At 50.0% G+C, this 21,564-nt stretch overlaps 11 protein-coding genes across 11 annotated transcripts; 6 read left to right on the top strand and 5 right to left on the bottom strand.

The window, feature by feature from the left end:
• Positions 1-26: 26 nt before the first annotated feature.
• On the top strand, positions 27-1,057 carry N7489_007541 (uncharacterized protein; the record flags this gene model as incomplete). Its single annotated transcript, XM_056713291.1, has 2 exons — positions 27-488; positions 548-1,057. 2 exons carry the CDS (start codon positions 27-29, stop codon positions 1,055-1,057), a joined length of 972 nt encoding a protein of 323 aa, XP_056567006.1.
• A 1,070-nt stretch (positions 1,058-2,127) lies between these two features.
• On the top strand, positions 2,128-3,660 carry N7489_007542 (mannose-1-phosphate guanylyltransferase; the record flags this gene model as incomplete). Its single annotated transcript, XM_056713292.1, has 4 exons — positions 2,128-2,190; positions 2,242-2,298; positions 2,373-3,548; positions 3,602-3,660. The coding sequence occupies 4 exons, from the start codon at positions 2,128-2,130 to the stop codon at positions 3,626-3,628; spliced, it is 1,323 nt and encodes a 440-aa protein (XP_056567007.1). The 3' UTR covers positions 3,629-3,660.
• Positions 3,661-4,036: 376 nt separating this feature from the next.
• Positions 4,037-4,918, bottom strand: N7489_007543 (uncharacterized protein; the record flags this gene model as incomplete). Its single annotated transcript, XM_056713293.1, has 2 exons — positions 4,037-4,687; positions 4,757-4,918. 2 exons carry the CDS (start codon positions 4,916-4,918, stop codon positions 4,037-4,039), a joined length of 813 nt encoding a protein of 270 aa, XP_056567008.1.
• Positions 4,919-5,176: 258 nt separating this feature from the next.
• On the bottom strand, positions 5,177-6,996 carry N7489_007544 (putative oxidoreductase, FAD-binding; the record flags this gene model as incomplete). The annotated part of the gene is made up of 2 exons (XM_056713294.1): positions 5,177-5,802; positions 5,826-6,996. The coding sequence occupies 2 exons, from the start codon at positions 6,994-6,996 to the stop codon at positions 5,177-5,179; spliced, it is 1,797 nt and encodes a 598-aa protein (XP_056567009.1).
• Positions 6,997-7,638: 642 nt separating this feature from the next.
• N7489_007545 (uncharacterized protein) lies at positions 7,639-8,440 on the top strand (the record flags this gene model as incomplete). The annotated part of the gene is made up of 3 exons (XM_056713295.1): positions 7,639-7,654; positions 7,712-8,062; positions 8,163-8,440. The coding sequence occupies 3 exons, from the start codon at positions 7,639-7,641 to the stop codon at positions 8,438-8,440; spliced, it is 645 nt and encodes a 214-aa protein (XP_056567010.1).
• An 835-nt stretch (positions 8,441-9,275) lies between these two features.
• On the top strand, positions 9,276-9,569 carry N7489_007546 (Zinc finger RING-type; the record flags this gene model as incomplete). The annotated part of the gene is made up of 1 exon (XM_056713296.1): positions 9,276-9,569. One exon carries the CDS (start codon positions 9,276-9,278, stop codon positions 9,567-9,569), a length of 294 nt encoding a protein of 97 aa, XP_056567011.1.
• An 875-nt stretch (positions 9,570-10,444) lies between these two features.
• Positions 10,445-13,367, bottom strand: N7489_007547 (Ataxin-10 homo-association domain-containing protein; the record flags this gene model as incomplete). Its single annotated transcript, XM_056713297.1, has 2 exons — positions 10,445-13,130; positions 13,195-13,367. 2 exons carry the CDS (start codon positions 13,365-13,367, stop codon positions 10,445-10,447), a joined length of 2,859 nt encoding a protein of 952 aa, XP_056567012.1.
• Positions 13,368-13,808: 441 nt separating this feature from the next.
• Positions 13,809-15,145, bottom strand: N7489_007548 (DHHC family palmitoyltransferase; the record flags this gene model as incomplete). The annotated part of the gene is made up of 3 exons (XM_056713298.1): positions 13,809-14,795; positions 14,850-15,003; positions 15,057-15,145. 3 exons carry the CDS (start codon positions 15,143-15,145, stop codon positions 13,809-13,811), a joined length of 1,230 nt encoding a protein of 409 aa, XP_056567013.1.
• Positions 15,146-15,562: 417 nt separating this feature from the next.
• On the top strand, positions 15,563-17,289 carry N7489_007549 (putative transcription factor Rap1; the record flags this gene model as incomplete). The annotated part of the gene is made up of 4 exons (XM_056713299.1): positions 15,563-15,685; positions 15,742-15,827; positions 15,882-16,122; positions 16,201-17,289. The coding sequence occupies 4 exons, from the start codon at positions 15,563-15,565 to the stop codon at positions 17,287-17,289; spliced, it is 1,539 nt and encodes a 512-aa protein (XP_056567014.1).
• Positions 17,290-17,632: 343 nt separating this feature from the next.
• On the bottom strand, positions 17,633-18,695 carry N7489_007550 (uncharacterized protein; the record flags this gene model as incomplete). Its single annotated transcript, XM_056713300.1, has 6 exons — positions 17,633-17,651; positions 17,706-17,731; positions 17,786-18,328; positions 18,380-18,422; positions 18,475-18,610; positions 18,689-18,695. 6 exons carry the CDS (start codon positions 18,693-18,695, stop codon positions 17,633-17,635), a joined length of 774 nt encoding a protein of 257 aa, XP_056567015.1.
• A 353-nt stretch (positions 18,696-19,048) lies between these two features.
• On the top strand, positions 19,049-21,274 carry N7489_007551 (chaperonin-containing T-complex subunit CCT5; the record flags this gene model as incomplete). Its single annotated transcript, XM_056713301.1, has 10 exons — positions 19,049-19,058; positions 19,133-19,150; positions 19,210-19,258; positions 19,353-19,446; positions 19,499-19,582; positions 19,657-19,946; positions 20,000-20,648; positions 20,708-21,026; positions 21,089-21,177; positions 21,230-21,274. 10 exons carry the CDS (start codon positions 19,049-19,051, stop codon positions 21,272-21,274), a joined length of 1,647 nt encoding a protein of 548 aa, XP_056567016.1.
• Positions 21,275-21,564: the final 290 nt, after the last annotated feature.

The following is a 21,564-nucleotide window of genomic DNA, read 5'->3' on the forward strand; positions in this document are numbered from 1 at the left end:
TTCTCTTACATTTATCGATCTTCGCAATGACACATCAGGGGGCCACCCTGCCACTGCTCAGGGGCAACACCACCTTGGAGTCAGCACTGGAGCAAGAAGAGGATGTTCTCCTTGAATTGGATTACCCAGAGCAGCGCATTGATTTCTTTGTGTTTCTGTACAGCAATCGTGGTGATATCGAACGTATCGCGGCATACCATCTTAGTCTCGGTCCTTCAGATACTTGTCGGACTGGCGATGTAAATGAATGGGTCCACGGCAGCTTCAATGTTTGCATTCCTCTCTATGTGAACAAACAGGGTCAAGATCTAGAGAAACAAGCTCTAATTAGGTTTCCCCTGCCCTACAGAATAGGCGAATTCAGAAACCCCGGCAATGTGGACGAAAAGCTTCGCTGTGAAGCTGCAACTTTTATTTGGATACATACGCATTGTCCGGAGATACCCATCCCTCAGCTGTGGGGATTTGGACTTGTTGGAGGTCAAAGTGTATGGGATCCCAATGAGAATTGCTATCATTACATGAATTCTAACGGATTTTCACATAGTTCACGAAGCCGGAGAATATCTCTCTGGGAACTAGACTTCTCTGGACTCTCAAAAGATCTATCAAATGGCTATTAGGGCTCCCCTTACCCTGTCCCTATATATCTCATCACCGTCTGGCCTTACTCGAAACTGGGTATCCGGTGATGGACTATATTGGCAACTCAGAAGTCCAAATGCTTTCAGAGACGTGGGATGAAGACCGCCATAAGCAAGCCAAAAGAACAAATCTCTTTCGCGGGCTTTCACGCATGATGCTTTCATTGAGTCAGATACCACTACCCCTCATAGGATCATGGACCCTAGACACAAATGGAGCTTTACGACTTTCCAATCGACCTCTCACCCTTCGACTTCATCAATTAGAAAACGGCGGAATTCCGACCAACATCAGCCGAAGCCTGACCTACTCAACAGCGGACGCATACTACCTCGATCTTTTATTTTGTCACGATAGTCGGATACGGCATCAGCCAAACTCTATAAGTGATGCGGAGGATGGCCGAGCCTAGATAGCAAGATTGACGATAATGAAAGCGCTCCTACCTCATTTTTCTAACAAAGAGCTTCGAGAAGGGCCCTTCCTCTACAGACTGACCGATCTCCATCCTAGCAACATATTCGTTGACAGTGATTGGAATATCAAATATGTGATTGATCTTGAATGGGCATGTTCACTACCTGCGGAGACACTGCGTCCTCCATACTGGTTGACCAGCTGTTCAGTCGACGAGATAATAGGGGAGCATCTTGAAACCTTTAGTGAGGCCTACGAAGAGTTTGTTGGTGTTTTTGAGGAGGAAGAAAAACAGATTCCCCCTATCAACAATGACCATTCTTATAGGACAAATCTTATGAGAAATGGTTGGCAAGTCGGTAACTTTTGGTATTTCCATGCTTTGGACAGTCCGACAGGTCTATTCAACCTCTTCTCTCAACATATTTACCCCCGTTTTGCATCTCCCTGTCAGTCAAAAGACGATTTCGTACGGGTTGTATCGGACTTCTGGGCTCCTGATGTTGAAAGAGTGCTTGCTGAAAAGCTCCATGATAAGGAAGAGTATGAAAAGTCGCTTCGCCAAAGGTTTGAAGATGCTGTTCTTGGTGACGAAGATCAAAATTCGGGGCATTAAGAGCTTGCAAGAACGATGTATCATCAATGCATGTGGATATGTATTGTGAGGGGGTCTCGAGAGCAGCCAGAAGATGTCTATAATCTTAGATGGAAATTTGAGCGAGCATGTGAATGAGATAAGAATCCTAACTGTCAGGTTGTATAGCAACAGACCGCCAATGAAGGGCACGTCATCGAGGTTATCAGACCCCAGTAGCTCACAACTGTTGAAATGGTCAGATATTGCAAGGATAGTCACCAGCAAGGGGTAGATATATATAGTATCAAAATCAAACTGTCCGTCGCATAAATAAGACCAAATCAGCAAAGCATTGAAATGTCTAAGACCGAAAGGAGTAAAATGTTGTCAGGTGCCCCACCGAAAGCGTCGGCTTGGCGTTGTTGGAAGCTTCAGGGTCTCTCTGGCCTTTTGTTCTTATAACTCTACACATCCCCTTGCATACCGTCATGCTTCATATACCAATGCGTGAAAATCACAGTGCTCAGGCTTCCACCAAGGCCGTGATCTTGGTGAGTAATGGGATCATCACGAATAGACAATGACTGACACCTTGTCCACAGGTCGGAGGCCCCTCAAGAGGCACTCGGTTCCGCCCATTGTCGCTCGATGTGCCCAAGGTATGCATCTACATCTCATTTGATCGTCCATATGGATCTGCGCTGGATAATAATTGACATCGCAATTCCCATAGCCCCTATTCGAAGTCGCCGGCCACCCCATCATCCACCACTGTCTCAAGGCGGTGGCCAAGGTCCCCGATGTTCGCGAAGTGATTTTGGTCGGATACTATGATGAAAGTGTATTCCGCGATTTCATCAAGGATGCCTCGAAGGAATTCCCCCAGCTCCGCATCCTCTACCTACGGGAGTACACAGCGTTGGGCACCGCAGGTGGGCTGTACCACTTCCGTGATGCGATCCTCAAGGGCAAGCCCGAGCGGCTGCTCGTGCTGAACGCCGATGTCTGCTGCTCATTCCCGCTGGGCGAGATGATGCGACTATTCGAGGAGAAGGACGCCGAGGCTGTGATCCTGGGTACACGAGTATCGAACGACACCGCAACGAACTTCGGATGCATCGTGTCCGATTCGCACACCAAGCGTGTGCTGCACTACGTCGAGAAGCCCGAATCGCACATCTCTAACCTGATCAACTGCGGCGTCTACCTCTTCGCTACCGAGTGCATCTTCCCCGCCATCCGCAGCGCCATCAAGCGCCGCACCACCCGCCCCCGCCTCCTCTCCTACCCCTCCTCCGACAACCTGGAGTCCTCCTTCGTCGCCACCGGAGACGACGAGGACGCCGAGAAGAGCGAGGTCCTCCGTCTGGAGCAAGACATCCTCTCCGATCTCGCCGATAGCAACCGCTTCTTCGTCCACGAAACCAAGGACTTCTGGCGCCAGATCAAGTCCGCCGGCTCTGCCGTGCCTGCCAACGCCCTGTACCTCCAAAAGGCATTCCAGGCTGAGTCTCCTGAACTCACTGCCCCCTCTGCCACCATCGTGCCTCCGGTCTACATCCACCCCACTGCCTCCATCGACCCCACCGCCAAGCTCGGTCCTAACGTCTCGATCGGCCCGCGTGTCGTGGTCGGCGCCGGTGCCCGTATCAAGGACTCCATCGTTCTTGAGGACTCCGAGATCCGTCACGACGCCTGCGTCATGCACTCGATTATCGGCTGGAGCAGCCGGGTCGGTGCCTGGGCTCGCGTGGAGGGCACCCCCATCCCCGTGGGCAGCCACTCTACCAGCATTGTCAAGCAGGGTATCAAGGTGCAGAGCATTACCATTCTTGGCAAGGAGTGTGGTGTTGGCGATGAGGTCCGCGTGCAGAACTGCGTGTGTCTGCCTTACAAGGAGCTCAAGCGGGTATGTATTCTTCCTTGCTTCTATTATGTGCCATTGACTAACGTTCCATATAGGATGTGGCCAACGAGGTCATTATGTAAACTGAGTTTTGGTCATATTTGGTCGAAATTTACCTTGATCTTCTCGTCGATACGGCTTCATTGTCGGGTTCGTCTCATCTCATCTTATCTTATGGTTGGATGGTTATTTGCTTCGTGAGCGCAGCCGATCTAAGGATCTTTTTGTTTTAATCTATCTAGAACGAACCCAAAATGGAAGAGTCGTTGGATTTCTCGTATTGCTATCTGCTATACTAGTGTTTTTATTTCCCCATGAACATATCCCAGTGATTGATCCCTCGAAACGCCATGCAGATTCCATGTCATCAACCCAAAACACCCAAATATAAACCTTGAGATGCACCTCAGATAAATATCGTAAAATCCCGCTTGCTGTCGTCAAAATCGAAGAAAGACAAAGAAAAGTATCCCCAAGTACCAAAGAATCACTCAACGATACATAGCAGGGTCATACCCCGTATTCTCAGTCGGCCTCTGCTGCCCACCCTGATCATAAGCACTAAAGCGCACTCGTGGCGCACCACGGTGACTCATACCAGGCGCCGTATCATAATAATTCTGCGCCTCGCCAGCATGCGCATACTCCAAATTGTGCCCGTAACCCGGTGGACCCTGACCATGGGCACCGGACATCGCAGGGGGCACATTATCATAATCATGCAAGGCAGGTGTAGACTCGCTGTGGCGCTCATCCATCTTGACATCAAAGGCGCCCGAGTCATCAAGACCCGGGTGTGATCCCATGGCGTCGTAGACGCCGAGACGGGTCTGGCGACGACGGACGATCACGTCCAGCCAGACGGCGGCGATGTAGCTGACCAGGCCGATGGCGGTGAATGTGAAGAGGGTTTTGTAGGTTCGGCAGACGGAGATGCCGGTTGAGTTGCCCCAGTAGGTTGTTGTGCAGGCTGTTGTTATTGTGCTTGCTAGGCTCCAGCTTAGCAGGCCAAGGGATAGTGCCCAGAGGATTGTTAGGAGGATGTTGAGTGAGATGGAGAGTTTTGTTGATAGGCCGCAGCTGCAGTGGATTATTGAGGTTAGGATGATGTTGAGGAGGGAGAGGCCTGCTGAGACGAAGAGCTGGTGGGATTTGTTAGTATTTATATTTATTTGGGAGGAGGGATATGGATATGTTGGATGTTTACTTACGACGAGGAATGAATATGGGAGTTTGTAGCCATCGGCGTGGAGGTGGTAGGTAAACACTGCCAAGATTACGCCTACCACGAGTGAGGACAGGGCGATTAGGAAGCGGATGAGATGGAATGGCAATGGCGGGTATGCCGATGGTTTGACTGAGGGTGATCGCATGGCGAGATGTTGGAGATGTGAAGATGGAAGAAGAGGAATCTGCCAAAGAAGCCCCTACAATCAACAACTTCATGATCGGCGCTCCACTTTGACACGTTTGGGGCTGCGTCATGGCGCTATTTTTATATTTTCGGCGCAGCATCTTCGTATAATGTCTGGTGTAATTGTTTCAAATAAGAAATTGACTTATAAACTAAATTATGGGGATGTTTCAAACGTAATATCGAGATCCAAATATCGACTTCAAATATCCCTTATTCAATAGCTGAAATCCTCATAAACAACATTCTTGCCCACCAGCCAATTTAGAACCATCCGCTTCAAGGCAACACCCGCGCAGAGGTACCAGACATCAGCTAGCGCAAGGTCTAAGTCCCCAGCCTGCATGCGTCGTCGTATCATTTGGACCCCAGACGACTCAATGCCGTCCCACATCTGCCGATCGGCTCCATCAAGCTCCACATTGGTGATAAACAAAGTCGTTGATAGGGGCAACTGTGGCCACCGCTGGAAAATATCATGCACCAGCCCCAGATCATTGATCGAAATCGACCAGAATAATCGCAGCTGGGAGATATTCAACTCTGGAAGCTGTGCGAGAAGGGGTGTAATGCCAATGCCGCCCGCCACGTAGGGGACAATGGACTTTCCAGACACATGGAAGCTTCCCCCGAATCCATTGAGCGGTACTTCTAGGCCGGCTCGTTCATTTACTTGAGATAGATATCTAGTAACGGGACCATGCCGTCGAACCATGATCTCGAATTGATCAGCGGGTATATCGCGACCGGGGTATGAAGACACGGTAAAGGTTCGAACATAGTCATCGTTCAGGCTGGTTGGATCGTCATCTCGCATGTGGGTATAGCCCATGCTCAGCTCGTCTTCAAATGACAGTGTGACATACTGTCCCGCATTCCATGAAAGCGGTTTGCGGCCGGAGATGCGGAACCGATACCGTTGGATGGATGGTGTAATGTTTTCTTTTTTATTAACGTTGCCAATGCGTCGGGACCACTGCCTTCTTGGATGCCAGGGGCATGTTTTTCATTGACGAGATATCGCACGCTAGGATTGTATGGAGAAGGATCTCCGGCCTCGCCGCGAAAGCTCAACCCATTTTCAACGAAGATTGCAGCAGCAATGGTGACTCGCACGGCGAGGTTTGACCTTGGTAGGATAGCAGCTGTGTCTTTCCCAACTAATATCTCGGTCGAGCCGGTAAAATAAAGGACATTTCCGCTGCCAAAATCGGGAACGACAAAACCAGCCAGCGGGGTGGTTTCTAGATTTCCTAGCGTTTGATAGAGTCTATTCCCCGAGTACTCGGGATAAACAAGAACAGCGCCGCTTGCATTGTTGGATTCAACACGCATAAATCCAGGCGGACCACCGCGGATGTTCGTGTCCATAGTTGTTGCTTCATGAGATGAGGATACAAACATAGTATCCGCACGAGAGAGCAGCTCAACTGCAGTAGGACTCAATTGTGGCAGGTCAGAGATCAACTTGGGTTCAGGCTGTGCAGGTACGATATGTTTCTTATTCAAGTATTTGGGGCAGTTGCCAAGACTCTCTTCAATGTGGACAAACACCTGTGCCTGTGCTTGCCCTTCGTCTCCATCAGACAGTGAGCCCTTCACCATCCTGCCATACAGCTTAACTCTCCGACGATTCTCCAAGTCTATAGCAAGTCCCGAAACCATCTTTCCTGTGTATGCATCGGTTTGGTTGCCGGTTAATAATGCCTGCACAACGGGGTCGTATTTGGTGTCCACTTGTGTCTGAAGCCCGATCAGCGATTCGGCAACTGGCATCGCAAAGCCAGCTGTGCCGCCCCATATCGTTGACCATGGCCGGCCTTGGGAATCTAATGTACCTAGGGCAAGTAGCGGTGACTGTTGAACAAGAGATGCGGCTCTCGCGCTCAGGTACGGGGCAGTCGGGTTGTCGCCGTGAGGGACTCGAAGCAAGTGGTGTAATCTCTCCTCGCCCTCGTGCCAGGGCACAGTATTTGTTAGAAGTGAGGTCATCGAGTAGGGAGACTGGAGATATTGGAAAGCTAAGAGACCTCCCATGTTGAAAGCAAGAGAGAACGTAGGTACCTAAGGGTGGGGGTTGTTCATCGCGTCATCCTGCCCTGACAGGTCCTGGAGATGACAGGGGTATGTATGTGTACCTACAACATAGAAGCTCCAACGAATAGTTTCTATTGTTTCTATGTGGCATATCTCTATATCTATCTAGGATAAATCGATTTCCTGTCTAGTAATGAGATTATCCATAGCCTGCGCGACAATGTGGTGTTCTAAATAGCCTTTTGGTATGGCATAGTCCACCTGGGCATGAATATATATTGCCATGTCACCCTCTCGAAGCTCCCAAATCACCGAAAGTAATAGAAAGATTTATGGATATCCCTTGCAATTACTAAATATGCGTCATTTGATGCTTGATATATCAATTTCGTAGGGTCTTAAGCTTGTATAGTGGCGAACCAATCAGAACTGCCGCGCCGCGTTATCGACTCTCTGCCTTCGGGGAACTTCCATTACAAAAAACAACCACCTTCACCCGATCTGCATTTCCCTTTTACAGATCAAACTTGTACAACAAAAGGCAAACAATTTCAGAGGTGTCACAGAACACAAGGGCTCTCCCCGCCCAGATTCCTCATAAAACAGCTCTTCCGAAAGCTCGCCAGTCATCCGTCCCCCACCATGTCGACCTACGAAAGTACGCACCCACATCATTCAAATGAAACCAGAACCTCCAAAGCTAACACAATTCTAGTCGAACACAATACTAGCGACCCCTCAACAGCCCCGTCCGCGCGACGCCGCCGCCCCGACCTCTCCACCTTCTTCTCAACCCTGTCCCAGATCACACCAGCTCCCGACCACAGACCCCATGCAGTCCCAGTCCCAGGAGATGTGAGCGCGGCATTCTTCTCACTTGCAGAAGCACTGGACATGATGCGCCGCGAGGCCGATTCAGCGCCACAGCCCGGCGCGCAGGAGGGCACCGATAACGCCGACTCAGATACCGGTCGCGATCTGCTGACCACGATGATCCAGTCGCTGCTCGCACAGGCAGATACGCCACCGCGGGAGGTGGAGGGTGTCGACGAGGAGTTCTGCGATAGTAAGAAGCACTCCCCTAGCTCGCCGTGTCCATCAACCTCCCCCGCAATCAGCGGGGTATTTCTTTGTCATTGACATAACTAACGCCTGCATCTTTCTAGTGCTCGACCGCGTCCCCAAAGCATCCCTTAAACCCTCTGATACCTGCCCTATCTGCAATAACCCCTTCGTGGAAGATCCCTACCCGCTCGTCGTCCAGCTGCCCTGCCATCCCACACACCGCTTCGATCTGGAGTGTGTGCGGCCCTGGTTGCGGCTGCGCGGGACGTGTCCGCTTGACCGTGTGGACTTTGCGAAGCAGCTGAGAGACAAGGCGGAGGCGAAGAAGAAGCTTGTTGAGGAAGATGAGGAGGAGGAATGGGATGGCATGTATGGCTGAAGAGATCCGACATGAGACTGTGCATATACGTGCATTTTCAACTGTCTGTGATGGAGTCTACATAAAAGTATTGCCTATCTTAGCATGAGTGAATGACCGTTGCATCGATTGATCATGTACATTTTAATCAAATGGATATTGAATGTAAACTGACCGGCCACCATATCTTGATTCTTGTGTCTACTCGAACACAAAGACATAAGCTATCGAGCAGGTAGATAATACAAAAAGGCGTGGGAAAAGACGTAAAAGAGGACAACAATGGGCTTTTTGGTGTATGATCTAGGTCTTAGGTCCAGAACTGCGTTGGCACCTCCATCTCGAGTCAATATCTCGAGGCATCCCTCGACGATACCCGAGTCCTTTGTCCCTTCGATGGCTTTCACAATCTAACTATTGAACTTGCTTCAAAGACCTTTGTTCTCTCTTTGATCAAGATTTAAGGCATTTTCATTGATGTCTTTGTTCTATATCTTTGATCGCCTTCATAACAAAGGGCATACAAGCTCATTGTTAAGCTGTCTGTCCTCGTCGAGGGTCTTACCGCCGCTCACATATAAATATCAAGTCCCCAAGTCCTGATCGATATAATTCATCATTCCAGATTACATCCTCTCCACAACTCATATCGTCTTTTACTATACCTGAACCCAGTCACAGACTGTGACTTCTACGGAGTGTCTCATATTTCCAGAGTATCTTCCTCCATTCCTCCCTCGACGACACTATCTACTTACTTACTCCCTAACCTACACTCGCCAGGTTCATATACCCCAAGCCCATTTGGCAACCTAGATACTTACCAGTGAGTATCCCAACCTTTCCAACCATCAAAATGTCTCTCTCATCCCCCTGGGAAACCCTCGTCCTTGTTTTCTTTTCTCTAGTACTGGGACTAACCATCATGATAATCATGATTCTTGTCAAGGAGTGGACAGAGTACCAAGCTATGCAGTTTTGGCCGAAACTGCGTAGTACTCGCACTCTCGATCTGGAGTCGGGCCTTTATTTACTAAAGGACGTCAAGGAACTGACTTGGCGCGTTGAGCAGATGGAAACTGATATTGGTCGCAAGATCCAGCTTGCTGGATACTTGTCTGAATACCATGATCAACCTCCATCCCCTTAACCGCTTTATACATATGTACTGTCAGTATACCTTCCGATAACAGACGCAAGACGCAAAGACCGAATATCTGGATGCCTCCTATGCGTAGGGATAGCGCATGAGATATCGGCCCGAGTGGGTTGCCCAGTTCCCTGCCCCATACTCCCATGTCTTTCGAGGCGGCTCACCTTGATAGAAGTGGAGTGGGTAGGGTCGTGGTATCTTCTGGAATAGCACTTCGGTGCTATATCCGTGGCTAATAAGCCTTTTGTGAAGCCGACGTGCTTGGATGTGCCTATGGTAGATATTTATATCAACCATATCTATCATAGGTTCTGTTATTGTTTATTTTACTTTGGAGGCATCTACAAAGACGCCGTGGAAAGACAGAGATAAGGATTATAGGCGACTTTTGAGCAGTAACCAATTCAATATCTGTAGTCCTGGTAAAAAGGTCGGATATAGACAGCTGCCGAAATAGCCTAGACATCAATGACAAGTAACGACTACCTTGCTGGTCGAGGGTAGAAATCAATTTGCTAGACCTGAAATGTATATGTCCTAATCCATCTAGTAATATTGAATAATCTCGTAGACAATAAGGTCCTTAATCTTTTCCCTGTCAGGAAGATCTTCAGGCAGAAACATCCGATGTTCAGGCATCACAACGTATAGACCCACTTTCTTCTTCTGGAAGTATATGGATACCTAGGTAGTTCTAATAGCAACCACCACCCATGGATTTCCAGTTCAATACCTAGGCATAGAAAGCATAGAAATCATGGATCCTATGGAAAAAAAGCCAATTGTGATCGTTCAGAAGTATCATTCCGGTTTTCCTGTCTACTCTATGTACAATATGCGGTACAGAATTCATCACACATAACTTCAATGTTTCATGGAACTTCCTCGGCCCGAGCCTTGGACCGGATGGCCAACTTGCCTGCCTGGTTAATCATCGCTTCATAGCCACTCCGCTCCAGCACGCCGCCGTCATTACTGACAACCTCACGAGCCTCGAGTTCCTCGACAAGGCGCTGGTTCTCACGGTTACCCTCCAGCAAGAACTTGAGGCACATTACAGCATGCTCCTTGATGTATGGGTTGTGGGCATCGAAAGCAGTACAGCAGAGAATCGCCTCGACACCGCCGTACCGACGGATCTGCTCTTGGACATCGGGACACTTCCAGACAAGCGAGGAGAGCACAAGCACGACCAGCTTCTTGAGATTGCGCCACTCGAACTCGGAGGGATCCTCTGTGATGGGAGGGGATTCGGGTCGAGAGTCGACGCTGCCGGCGCCTGTGTCAACAGGGTCTGGGTCGCTGGGATCGTAAGGACGTTCGACGGCAACAGGTGCTGGCGGACTAGCGCTGGGGGCATCGTTTGTGGTGTCGTTTCGGGGAGGAGGAGGGGGCACGGAGCCAAAGGACAATTGGCTCAGCTGGCCCTTGGGGATGCTTGCTTCCAACTCCTTGATCAACGTCACTAAGTCATAGACAATCTCCCATTTAACCAGCAGGTTCTTCCAGTCGTTGTTTTCTGTCAGCACGGCGAAAAACTCCAAAAACTGGTAGACACCTTCGTATACCCGCTCCATGTCCCATAGATTGAGCGGGAAGTCCTCGGAAAGAGCCCGGTTGGCGCGGATCTGGCCTTGGAGGTAGATCAGAGCACAAGTCTCGGGGATAATGTTGCCGCGGAAGATAGTGAAGATGTATCGGACAGTAAGAATATCAACCCGGTTCAGTGAGTTCGGGTTGCGAGGAATGTTGGGCTGAGCCGAGCCCGTCACCGAAGCAGGAGAGTACTTGGCTCGGAAGATGTGGGTGAGGATCTTGATCACAACAGCCTGCGCCGGAGAGATTATGTCCTTGGGCTGACCGAAGTCCGAGTAGGCATGAGACATAAGGCCGTTCTTAAGAACGGCCTCCATGATCTGGACCATCATCTTGAAGTAGAGTTCGTCGTCGGGAAGATCCCATGCCGCAATGAAAATCAGTAGTTCACGCAGTAGGTTGCGTCCTGTCTCCTGGGTGAGCAGGATGTGACAACGGAGCGCTTGCATGTTCCTCGACCCATTCCGTTCGCCGCCCTTGAGGCCAAAGCTGTCCACAATACCGGCCTGAACAATCATAGGCAAAGCTTCGATTTCTGCCGGTCCAAGGACCAGAGGGATATCTGTCAGAAGACCCCGCTGTTGATCCCCAGGACGGCCACGGTATTCATCGTCTTCCTCTTCTTCGTCATCAGCTTCTCCATCGACGCCATCGTCATCCACGTCATCCTCGCCATCTCCGTCAACGCTTCCGTCAGCCATGTGATCCAGGCTGTGCGAATCATCATCCCCCACTGTGTGTGCATCGCCGTGGTCATAGTCATGCTCTTCGTCGCCATCGATATGTGATGGCTCCTGGAGCCGAGCCATGAGTTCGTCCTTGGCCTCTTGGAGGGTCTCGGCGGCAGACTGAGCTGACCGGGGCATACTGGTATCTTCGTCTGTAACAGGTCCATCCACAGCGCCAAAATCGTTGATCTCTGGAAGATCGGCCCAGCAAAGGCGAGGGAAACCAGCTGTGAGACTGCGATCAATAGTCAGGATGGTCTTCTTCTTGGTGACTTCGTGTTCCTCTTCTTCCTGGTCGTGGTCCCTCTGATCGTCATGCTCCTGGTCATCGTGGTCTTCAGGCTCATCGTGCTCTTCTTCGGGAAGCGCAGTCGGGATCTCGCGAGCCCGGTCCTGGAGATCAGACCAACCGTCAACCTTAGCCCCGAGTATCGCAGTCAAAGCAGCCCGGATATCCTTGACCTGGTCTGGGTCTCTGCCCATCTCCTGAATAGCGCTGAGGTCACGCCCCAAGATCCTTTCCATGTGATCCTTAATGTTGGCCAGAAGCAGCATGGCAGCCTCTTCCTTGATAGTTGCCGGCTCGCGCGGGAACTTGGCGATAGTCTCCAATAGCAAATCCTCCGCAGTTTGGTCGTAAAGCGCGCGGATCGGGGGATTGATGACACGCTCTCCAACTTGTACAATGGGTGCCACTCCTTCTCGCGAGCTGGCGTCGTCCAAAGGCTCCTTGGGCTTTATGATGTTCGTATCAGCGGTGGAATGGTAACCAAACAGATCCAACCAGAGCACCATCTTGCGATGCTCGTTGTGCATAATGAAGTTATGAAGGTACTGGAGGCAAGTAATTAGAAGGCGCTTGTAGAGGTTGACGACTTTCTGCCATCGCTCCTCGTTTCGCGCATTTTGCTCGCCATCGAAGCCTCGAGCGGTGACCCGAACACAGGTGTCAATGAGAGCTAGAATCCTTTGATCGAATCCTGTTTCCGCTGCAAGATTCTGTGCCTTCTTGGTTGTGGCAAGAAGGTTGCGAGCAATTGTGCACAGATCATTCAAGCGCTCAATGTCTTTGACCAGCGAGAAATAATTGTATGCGATTAGATTGGCAGATGAGTGTTCGTAACTTGCTGCGGGGCTTTTCCACGCGAAAGATTGGGACTCGAGGACGGGGATTGCTTTGGTGAGGACGTTCGTGAGACCTTGCCAAATATCAGGCGACATGCCGAGATTATGACTAGCAGGATACAACGGATTAGTATACAAGCAAACACAAACGATCAATTAAATTATGGTCTTACCGAACATCGCTCTCCTGGTGTGTCTTGTACAGGATCTGCTTCCCAGCGGCAAGCATGTGCTCCAAGCGCTTGTCATCGATCATGCCTCGGACTTCGTAGTGGCTCAGTGTCCCTGCAAGGATTACCTTAAGCATGAGCTCAGCTGGCGTGCATAATGGCTTGGAATCTGCCATCTTGCAAAATTTATCCCAGCCGTAACGCGTATTCCTTCAAACGGTAAACAGCGCGGGGAGATCAAAGTGGGATGAGAGAATCAAAGATTCGGAGGTGTGGAGAGACAAATTTTCCGCCCGCACGAATGTTATCGTTATCGCTCATTCGCCCATTCCGAGCTCTCCGCCTGGATACATGGCAGGCAGACACCTGGTCTGTCACGCTTCACATGTTTGCTAGCTAGTTAACTAGTATACTTAGCTAGTCTCACCTTTGCACATATCCTCATACGAGCATGTGTTAATACCATTTCCACTTTGACTGTCTCATTTCAAGTGTATACGGTTCCAAGCTATATGTAGTAGATAGCGTAAATGAGGTAGATGTCCACTATTTCTAGATATTCCTTTGAACCAAACCAGTAACTTCCGTATTTTACATAGATGCTATATGCAAAGAACTTAGATACCAGATGTCTCCTTGGATCGACGGACAGATAATCCCACCACATCCCGGAGGTTATACCAAAAGCCCATATCGTAGATGTTGTCGACATCTCTCATAGTGCGGAGTCGCTTCCATCGAGGGTCAGGAGGCAAGGCTGATGCCGGCCGATGGGCAATGCAATTGGAGTCGGGCGCCAATAAACATCCTTCAGTTGGAGGGTCTTCATCAGTGACAAGGATTTGATCAGTATGCACAGGCCACAGTTCATCATATAGATCCATGGGAAGGGACCCGTCGAAGATGAGACTTCGTTTTGTCTTGAATACAAAACCGTCTTCCACATCATCTTTCCAATCAGACCACTTGGCACTCTCATTGGTTGTCACCCCAGCCCAGATGAGATACGTATGGTACGCCAGGAAAGATATTGCTAGCGGGGCAGTCATAACCATCAATAGGAATACTGTCCCAATCTTGGGATTAGCAGTGATCACAATACCCCATGTGTTGATCCAGGCTGTCCAGCCTCGCATGGCCTCCCGTATTTCTGGCGGAATCATTTGCTTCAGCGCCCCAGAGAGTATGGAATGACCAAGGTAGGAGCCGTAGATCAACATCACAGAAAGGGAGACCAAAAGCGAGATGAAGTACACGCAGTTGTTGGCTCCGACGCAGTTCATTAGCCATACGCAGTGGTGGTCATGTCGAGAAACACAGGCCTGACAGAAGCTGCAATGCTTGCTGCGCGCTGGCTTGAGGAACTTGCAGGTGCTACATCGATGCCCGGGGTGAAAAAGGACTCGATCGTAGGGATAGCGTCTCATCTCTTCCTCATGGTTCCCTGCCGTGATAAATGACTTGGTCACAACACACTTGTAGAGCAGGAAATATGGCAAGATGATAGCTACAGGTACCCAGACTCGATGTATGCTCGAAAGCTGAGGCCACGCGGCCGGGACAAAGAGACCTTCTCCAATGACCAGCAAGGAGGTAAAGAAGATCTAGTATTCAAGGTCAGTACCTGTATATATATAAGTAGTACTATGAGGACTCACCAAGACAAGCGGGTGGTTCTCCTTGAGCAAATAGCTGCCAGATCGATTCCAGCATCGTACTACCCTCCCGCCGAACAAACGATTATCGACAACGGCAATTCCATTCGGGAAGTACACCCACAGTGCCCGGTGGAGCCAGGCGACCGGAGTTTTCCTAGAACAATCAGCACAGAGGTCCAAATTCTTGCAAGTTGGCAAATTGCCCACCGGAAAGCTGGCAGCCTGCCAAACAGCGCAATAAAGGTGAACGCCGAGACCGCCAGTATCACCAGACCAACAGTTCTGAGGGCCCCCATTCTGAAGCTCAAGTTCTCTCAGTAAGTGCAAAGGAGATACTATTTGCTCTGCATCTTCCGGTGATATTCTTCACAGTTCCTGCGTTCCTTGACTTGTGATCGTCTAACATATTCACATCGCAAGTCGTCAGTTTCGTGTGTGCCACGTGACCGCGTGTTCAGTCTCGGCATGAACCGACCATTTCATCTATGGCTCGTGTCGATGGAGACTGACCGGATCCCATATTATCGAACATAAGAACTGACAATCAAGTTAGCGAAACAACACCTATCTTGCCCCATAGCCCGCTGCTGAATGGGAAAAGGCCCCTTGCGACACGTCAACACGTGATACCGCGTCGCAGACAAAGCTGACCTACCTTAAGGCGTGGAAGCTCAAAGAAAAAGTCATTAGCTTTGGGTCTTTGAGGAGGTCAAATGGCGTCGTTTACAAATGAATCGTCACGGGCTGAGAAAACTACAATGAATCTGTTTCAAGGAGCACGATTCTGGCTATCTCTAACTGTTCCACAAAGACAGAGGTTTAAAGAATTAATCAAGGTATTTCGGGAACACCTTCTCTTGTTTGGAGTTTGCGGAGGCTAATGAGTATCTAGCAATATGGTGGCACTGTTGTGCTGATGGAGAAGGATGCTGATGTGAAGCTGGTGGATCATACAAGGAAAAACCTGCCTTCGGACACGTACGGAATACAGAACTCTTTACTGGCTCACGATCTGTACTAATCTAAAATTAGTTTCTCTTATCAATATGTAGAGCGTTCTATCAACAAGGGACGACTCGAAGATCTAGAAGCCCACCGCGCTGGGCCATCCGCACCTCGTCCAATGGGCGCATCCAACATTCCTACGAAGAGCACAAGATCGTTTTACACACTCAAAGAGGATCAACTTGTGTTCGACTGGGTAGAAGCCTATGGACAAGAGCGAATGGTGCCTATCCAAGGTAACAAAATATACCAGGATTTGGGTGAACTGGTATGATATTCTCCTGCCCATGTGTTTGTCAAGACTACAGACACACGTATAAATCAGATACTAACTAATAGCACGCAGTTCCCCAATCATCCATGGCAGTCTTGGCGTAGTAGATATCTGAAGCACCTGCGTGGTAAGGGCCGTCCAGGTGGCGGCACCCCGTTATCATTTGACGAGCTGTTACAGTCTGCGCCATCCCAAGGCGAACGCCCAAAGACTTTACCTGCCCGAACTGCCCCGGGAGTATCCACAGCAAAACCTAGCGCAAGGGTTCCCCGGCTGGCACCACCTGCTCCGGCGGAAGCAAGTACAGAAAAAAGCCCAAAACGCAAACGAGATCCGGGCCCTGAACCACCGACTCAACGGCGAAGAGATGCTTCACCTATGAAAAGAAAAGCCATCGAAGCCACTGCAACTGCGGGCCCTTCCTCACATCGTCACCGTCCTGATAGCCGGGTACCCCAGCCAGAGTCATCAAACGTGGCAGCCACACCACCCTTTACTATGCGGCCAGAAAGAGGTTCTCCCAGTGTCTTGTCGTCAGATAAAGAACCGCTTCAAGGCCTTGGAATTCCGGATCTCTTCCCAGTCCCGGACCCTTCCATACGAACCCCTCGTCGCGTCACTCGCGAGACTTTACAACGACCAACTAATGTAGCGGAACCGCCAGCACCGCCTGTCGCATCGCGACCATTGGGTGACAATGCCTTCGCGCAGTCCGGCCGATTCAAAAACCAAGTACCGAAACCCAGACCACCAGTCAAGGATATCTTCAAAGACCCAGTGGACCCTGTCTTCCTAGAACTCCCATTCTTGCCATCAAGCCCCGCATCCGACACGACTGACGATGACACCTCGGATGCGCCCGATGTGGATACTTGGATTGATCAACGCCTTGCTCGAGGTGCCAAAGAATCCCACGTCTTCGAGGCTCTGCGATGTACAAGCATGGTCCCAGAGATGGCAGACAAGGTTCTTCAATACCTCACCGCTGGGAAGGGTATTCCCGAGGATATGCCCGGGGTCTGGACAGCCGAGGACGATAGCTGTTTACAAGCGGGGGAATATTCGTGTGTGCAGCGAGTGTTGGCGAAACACGGCTCAGAAGCGTACAAGGATAGATGGGAATATTTCAGCATGGCCCGGCAGACAGGGCTCATTGAATGATACCCATGAGATGTGGAATTTGAGAAAGCGCACGAAGGACGACTACAATGGACGAGTTGCAATTGTGAAGTACATGAAAATTAGCGTGCAACTAGAAACGAAATACTCTCCGAAGACACCGGTGTTGACCTGCCCAGAACGCAAAGGGGAAATTGGAACTCGAAAATAAACATCAATGTAAGGGCCGTATTCAAAACGCGTTGGTCGCAGTAGCCAAGGAGAATTGTGGCGATGGCCACTCGCTATTGCACATCCGAGATTGAGGAAATGGCCTAGAAATATCAGACTTGTGTACCATTTCTTCGAGTTGGCGATATATCCATAGTCAATGAACAGAATGGATTTAATTATCCTTAAAGACCCTATGAGAGAGGTTAGGAACGCTTTCGCGCTTTCAATAGGAGGGCTTGACTCACAGGTGTGATTCGTAGAACTTGAGCATCTAGTTTTGGCAATTAGTATCCTTGTCGCTTTTTTGGGACTGTCGAGGACATACTTTCAGAGGACACTTTTCGTAGCAGGCTTGAACAGATAGTTTCGCCTTGTGTCCATTGTTGAACTCGAGCCAGGCCATAAGGCCAGCGTCACCCTCCCGGACAATTGTGTCCACCTCTTTCACATCCTTATCCCAGTTCTTCCCCTTCGGGAGCCATTGCGCGCCATTGCTTTCAGACGAGGAGGGGGTCTCTTGCTTTGTCGTCTCTTTGGGCGCTGACTTTCGGCGCTGTCTCTTGGCTTCGCTCGTTGCGGGGGCAGGTGAGGGCTTAGCAAGCTTTGAATCACCCATAGATTTGCGCTTGCGACCTGGCTTTGCTGGAGTGGGCTTCTCTGCGCTCTTCTTCGGGCGACCGCCGATCTTCTTGTAGTATGCTGTGACAATATCGCGGGCTCCCTCCCTATAGTCTTTGTCAATAAATGCACACAGTAGATATCGAAGCTCAACGAGCGCATAGACGTACAGGAGGCCATCCTCGTCCTCCCATGTGTGATCTTCGATCTTTTCATAACCCTTCCATTTCACGAAGAGCTTGAGTGTTCCCTATAGTTGATTAGCTTCTCGGCCCATTGAGACTGAGCATTGTGAACATACATCATCAAGCCAGGCATGTTCTATAATGTCCTCCACGACGTAGCTGCATTAAGTTAGAAACACGTATCAACCAGTGGCCGGAATGCGCAGCTTACAGTCCCTCTTCCTCATCCTCCTCCTCCTCTTCGTCTCCTTCGTCTTGCGGGGAGTCCTGGTCATCTTTTCCATTCTCTGGCGCAGTTCTAAAAGGAATATCGCCGGATTCCTCGTCGGACATATCTTCAACGGGAGCTGTGGAATGAACGGGTCAACCAAGATGGCTCACCATTGCGCGCGCGCGACACATCAACATTGGGGGAACACACTCACGAGGCATGTTTCGATTGAAGGGTGAGATGAAGTTAGAGAGTTTAGAAAACAGATTGGCGACTGGAGGAATAAAACCTCAATTGCAGATGTAAAATCAGACGTAAGACTGTCGCATCCAGAGCAATTGGAGGAGTCAAGAAGCAGAAACGCGTTGAAGGCGGACAAGAGACGCTATACCGCTTTGGGCAGTCAGAATTTCATTTGTCAAAAGTGCATTTCGGGAAGCTCCCCCTCAAGGCTCAACTTACAAGTTCACTGCTTTTGTCTTGTCACTTACTTTTGATTACCTCTTGGTCTCCTTGTCGGTGTCCTCTTTCCTAAAAATCTTTATATTTTGCCAGGTGGCAGCCCACCGTCAACATGGCAATGCGTAAGGCCGCCCCCCCATACCCCTCATTCTTCAAATGTGCTCTGGCTAACTATGTGGGATTTGGTCTTCAACAGAGCTTGATATGTCTCAGGGTGATTATCCACTCGAATAACTCGCTACAACGGATTCGGTCGCTGACATTAAGGGGTAGCTTCGGTCTTGAAGGACGAGCAGGGACGGCCGTTTATTGTCGTTCGGGAGTACGTTCACCGCTACGCCTTATCCTCCGTTTTAAAATACCATTGAGAGTCGGACGTTTGAGATCTGGGGCTGACGGGTCTTTTTATAAAACAGCCAGGGAAAGAAGAAGAGACAGCATGGCACTGAGGCCGTTAAGTCACACATTGTTGCCGCCAAGACGGTGGCTAGCATTGTCAAGTCTTCTCTGGTATGGCACTCGGCAAACGATGGATGGAAAGAGATCTGACTCTCGTTTTTAGGGTCCCCGTGGTCTTGATAAGATTCTGATCTCCCCCGACGGTGATATCACCGTCACCAATGATGGCGCAACTATTCTCGGACAGGTTCGACCCCGAAGCCCTTTCCCCCGGAGAGATCCAATTCTGGTTCGAGAGACTGACATGATGGTTACGGTTAGATGGAGATTACAAACAACGTCGCAAAGCTTCTTGTCGAACTCTCTCAGTCTCAGGATGAGGAGATCGGTGATGGCACAACTGGTGTCGTGGTGCTGGCAGCGGCCATGCTTGAACAAGCCTCGGACCTCATTGACAAAGGCATCCACCCCATCCGGATAGCCGACGGATACGATCAGGCATGCGAAATCGCCGTCGCCGAACTCGACAGAATCAGTGACGAAATTACATTCAGCAAAGATGATACCACCAACCTCCTCAAAGTGGCTAAGACCAGTCTGGGCAGCAAGATGTATGTATTTCTAGCTTTATGTTAGTTCGCGTTGATGCTGACAGTTTTCATAGTGTCTCCAAGTCCCACGACCAATTCGCGAAGATCGCTGTTGATGCCGTGCTCTCGGTTGCCGACTTTGAGCGCAAGGATGTCGACTTCGAATTGATCAAGGTTGACGGCAAGGTCGGTGGATCCCTCGAGGACTCTCTGCTTGTCCGTGGTGTTATTGTGGACAAGGACTTCTCTCACCCCCAGATGCCCGACGAAGTTCGGGATGCCAAATTGGCGATCTTGACCTGTCCCTTTGAGCCCCCCAAGCCCAAGACCAAGCACAAGCTTGATATTACATCTGTTGAGGAATTCAAGAAGCTGCAGGACTATGAGAAGGAGAAGTTCACAGAGATGATCCAGCAGCTGAAGGAATCGGGTGCCAACCTGGTCATCTGCCAGTGGGGTTTCGATGATGAGGCCAACCACCTTTTGCTCCAGAATGACTTGCCTGCCGTTCGGTGGGTTGGCGGGCCTGAAATTGAGTTGATCGCCATTGCCACAAACGGCCGTATTGTGCCCCGCTTCGAGGATCTGTCTTCTGACAAGCTTGGCACGGCTGGTGTTGTCCGCGAGATGAGCTTCGGAACTACGAGAGAGAAGATGCTGGTGATTGAGGAGTGTGCCAACACCCGCGCAGTGACTATTTTCGTCCGTGGAAGTAACAAGATGGTGAGTCAATCTCCGCACCATGCGTAGGGAGATGTGCCGGTAGCTAACTTGAGCTACAGATCATTGATGAGGCCAAGCGGTCACTACACGATGCTCTGTGTGTTGTCCGCAACTTGGTGCGCGACAACCGTGTGGTCTACGGAGGTGGTGCTGCTGAGATTGCTTGTTCCATCGCCGTTGAGGACGCCGCTGTTAAGAGCCCCGGTATCGAGCAATATGCTATGCGCGCCTTCGCTGATGCGCTGGATGCTGTGCCCTTGGCCCTTTCCGAGAACTCTGGCTTGAGTCCCATTGAGACCCTTGCCTCTATCAAGTCGCGCCAGGTCAAGGAGAAGAACACCCGTCTCGGTGTTGACTGCATGATGACTGGCACCAACGGTATGCCCCTAGAAAATCGTTCCATATTCAGTTTCGTTCCTGGGCTAACTTGGATTCTTCAGATATGCGTGAGCACTTCGCTATCGACCCTCTGATTGGCAAGCGCCAGCAACTTCTGCTTGCCACCCAGCTGTGCCGTATGGTTCTTAAGGTACGGCTCCCACTCAATCTCCCTGTCGCGTTCGATGCTAACCCTCAATCAGATCAACAACGTCATTATCTCTGGTGATGATCAGTCTGAGTTCTAGACCACTAGTTTCTAGTCCTATTCCACGATGGTAAAAGAAAAAAACTGATGATTCTGGTTTGCTATGTAAAAACATGGTCCCTTACATAGAACCCTTTTAGTTTCAATAAAAACGAAAGGATTGATAATGTCTCTATCTGGTCACTTCTTGTCTTGCCTTTGTTATGAATCTTTGGTCTACGACTAGCATTTATAGATATAGATACACATGCCATAGCCTAGAACGGCATCTGATGATTAACGACTAACATGAGCGCCATGCACATCTACAGGTGCACTTGGCTAGGACAC

The sequence above is a fragment of the Penicillium chrysogenum genome (genome assembly GCF_028827035.1).
Source record: "Penicillium chrysogenum strain IBT 35668 chromosome Unknown utg000004l_segment0_segment0, whole genome shotgun sequence".
NCBI lineage: Eukaryota > Fungi > Ascomycota > Eurotiomycetes > Eurotiales > Aspergillaceae > Penicillium > Penicillium chrysogenum.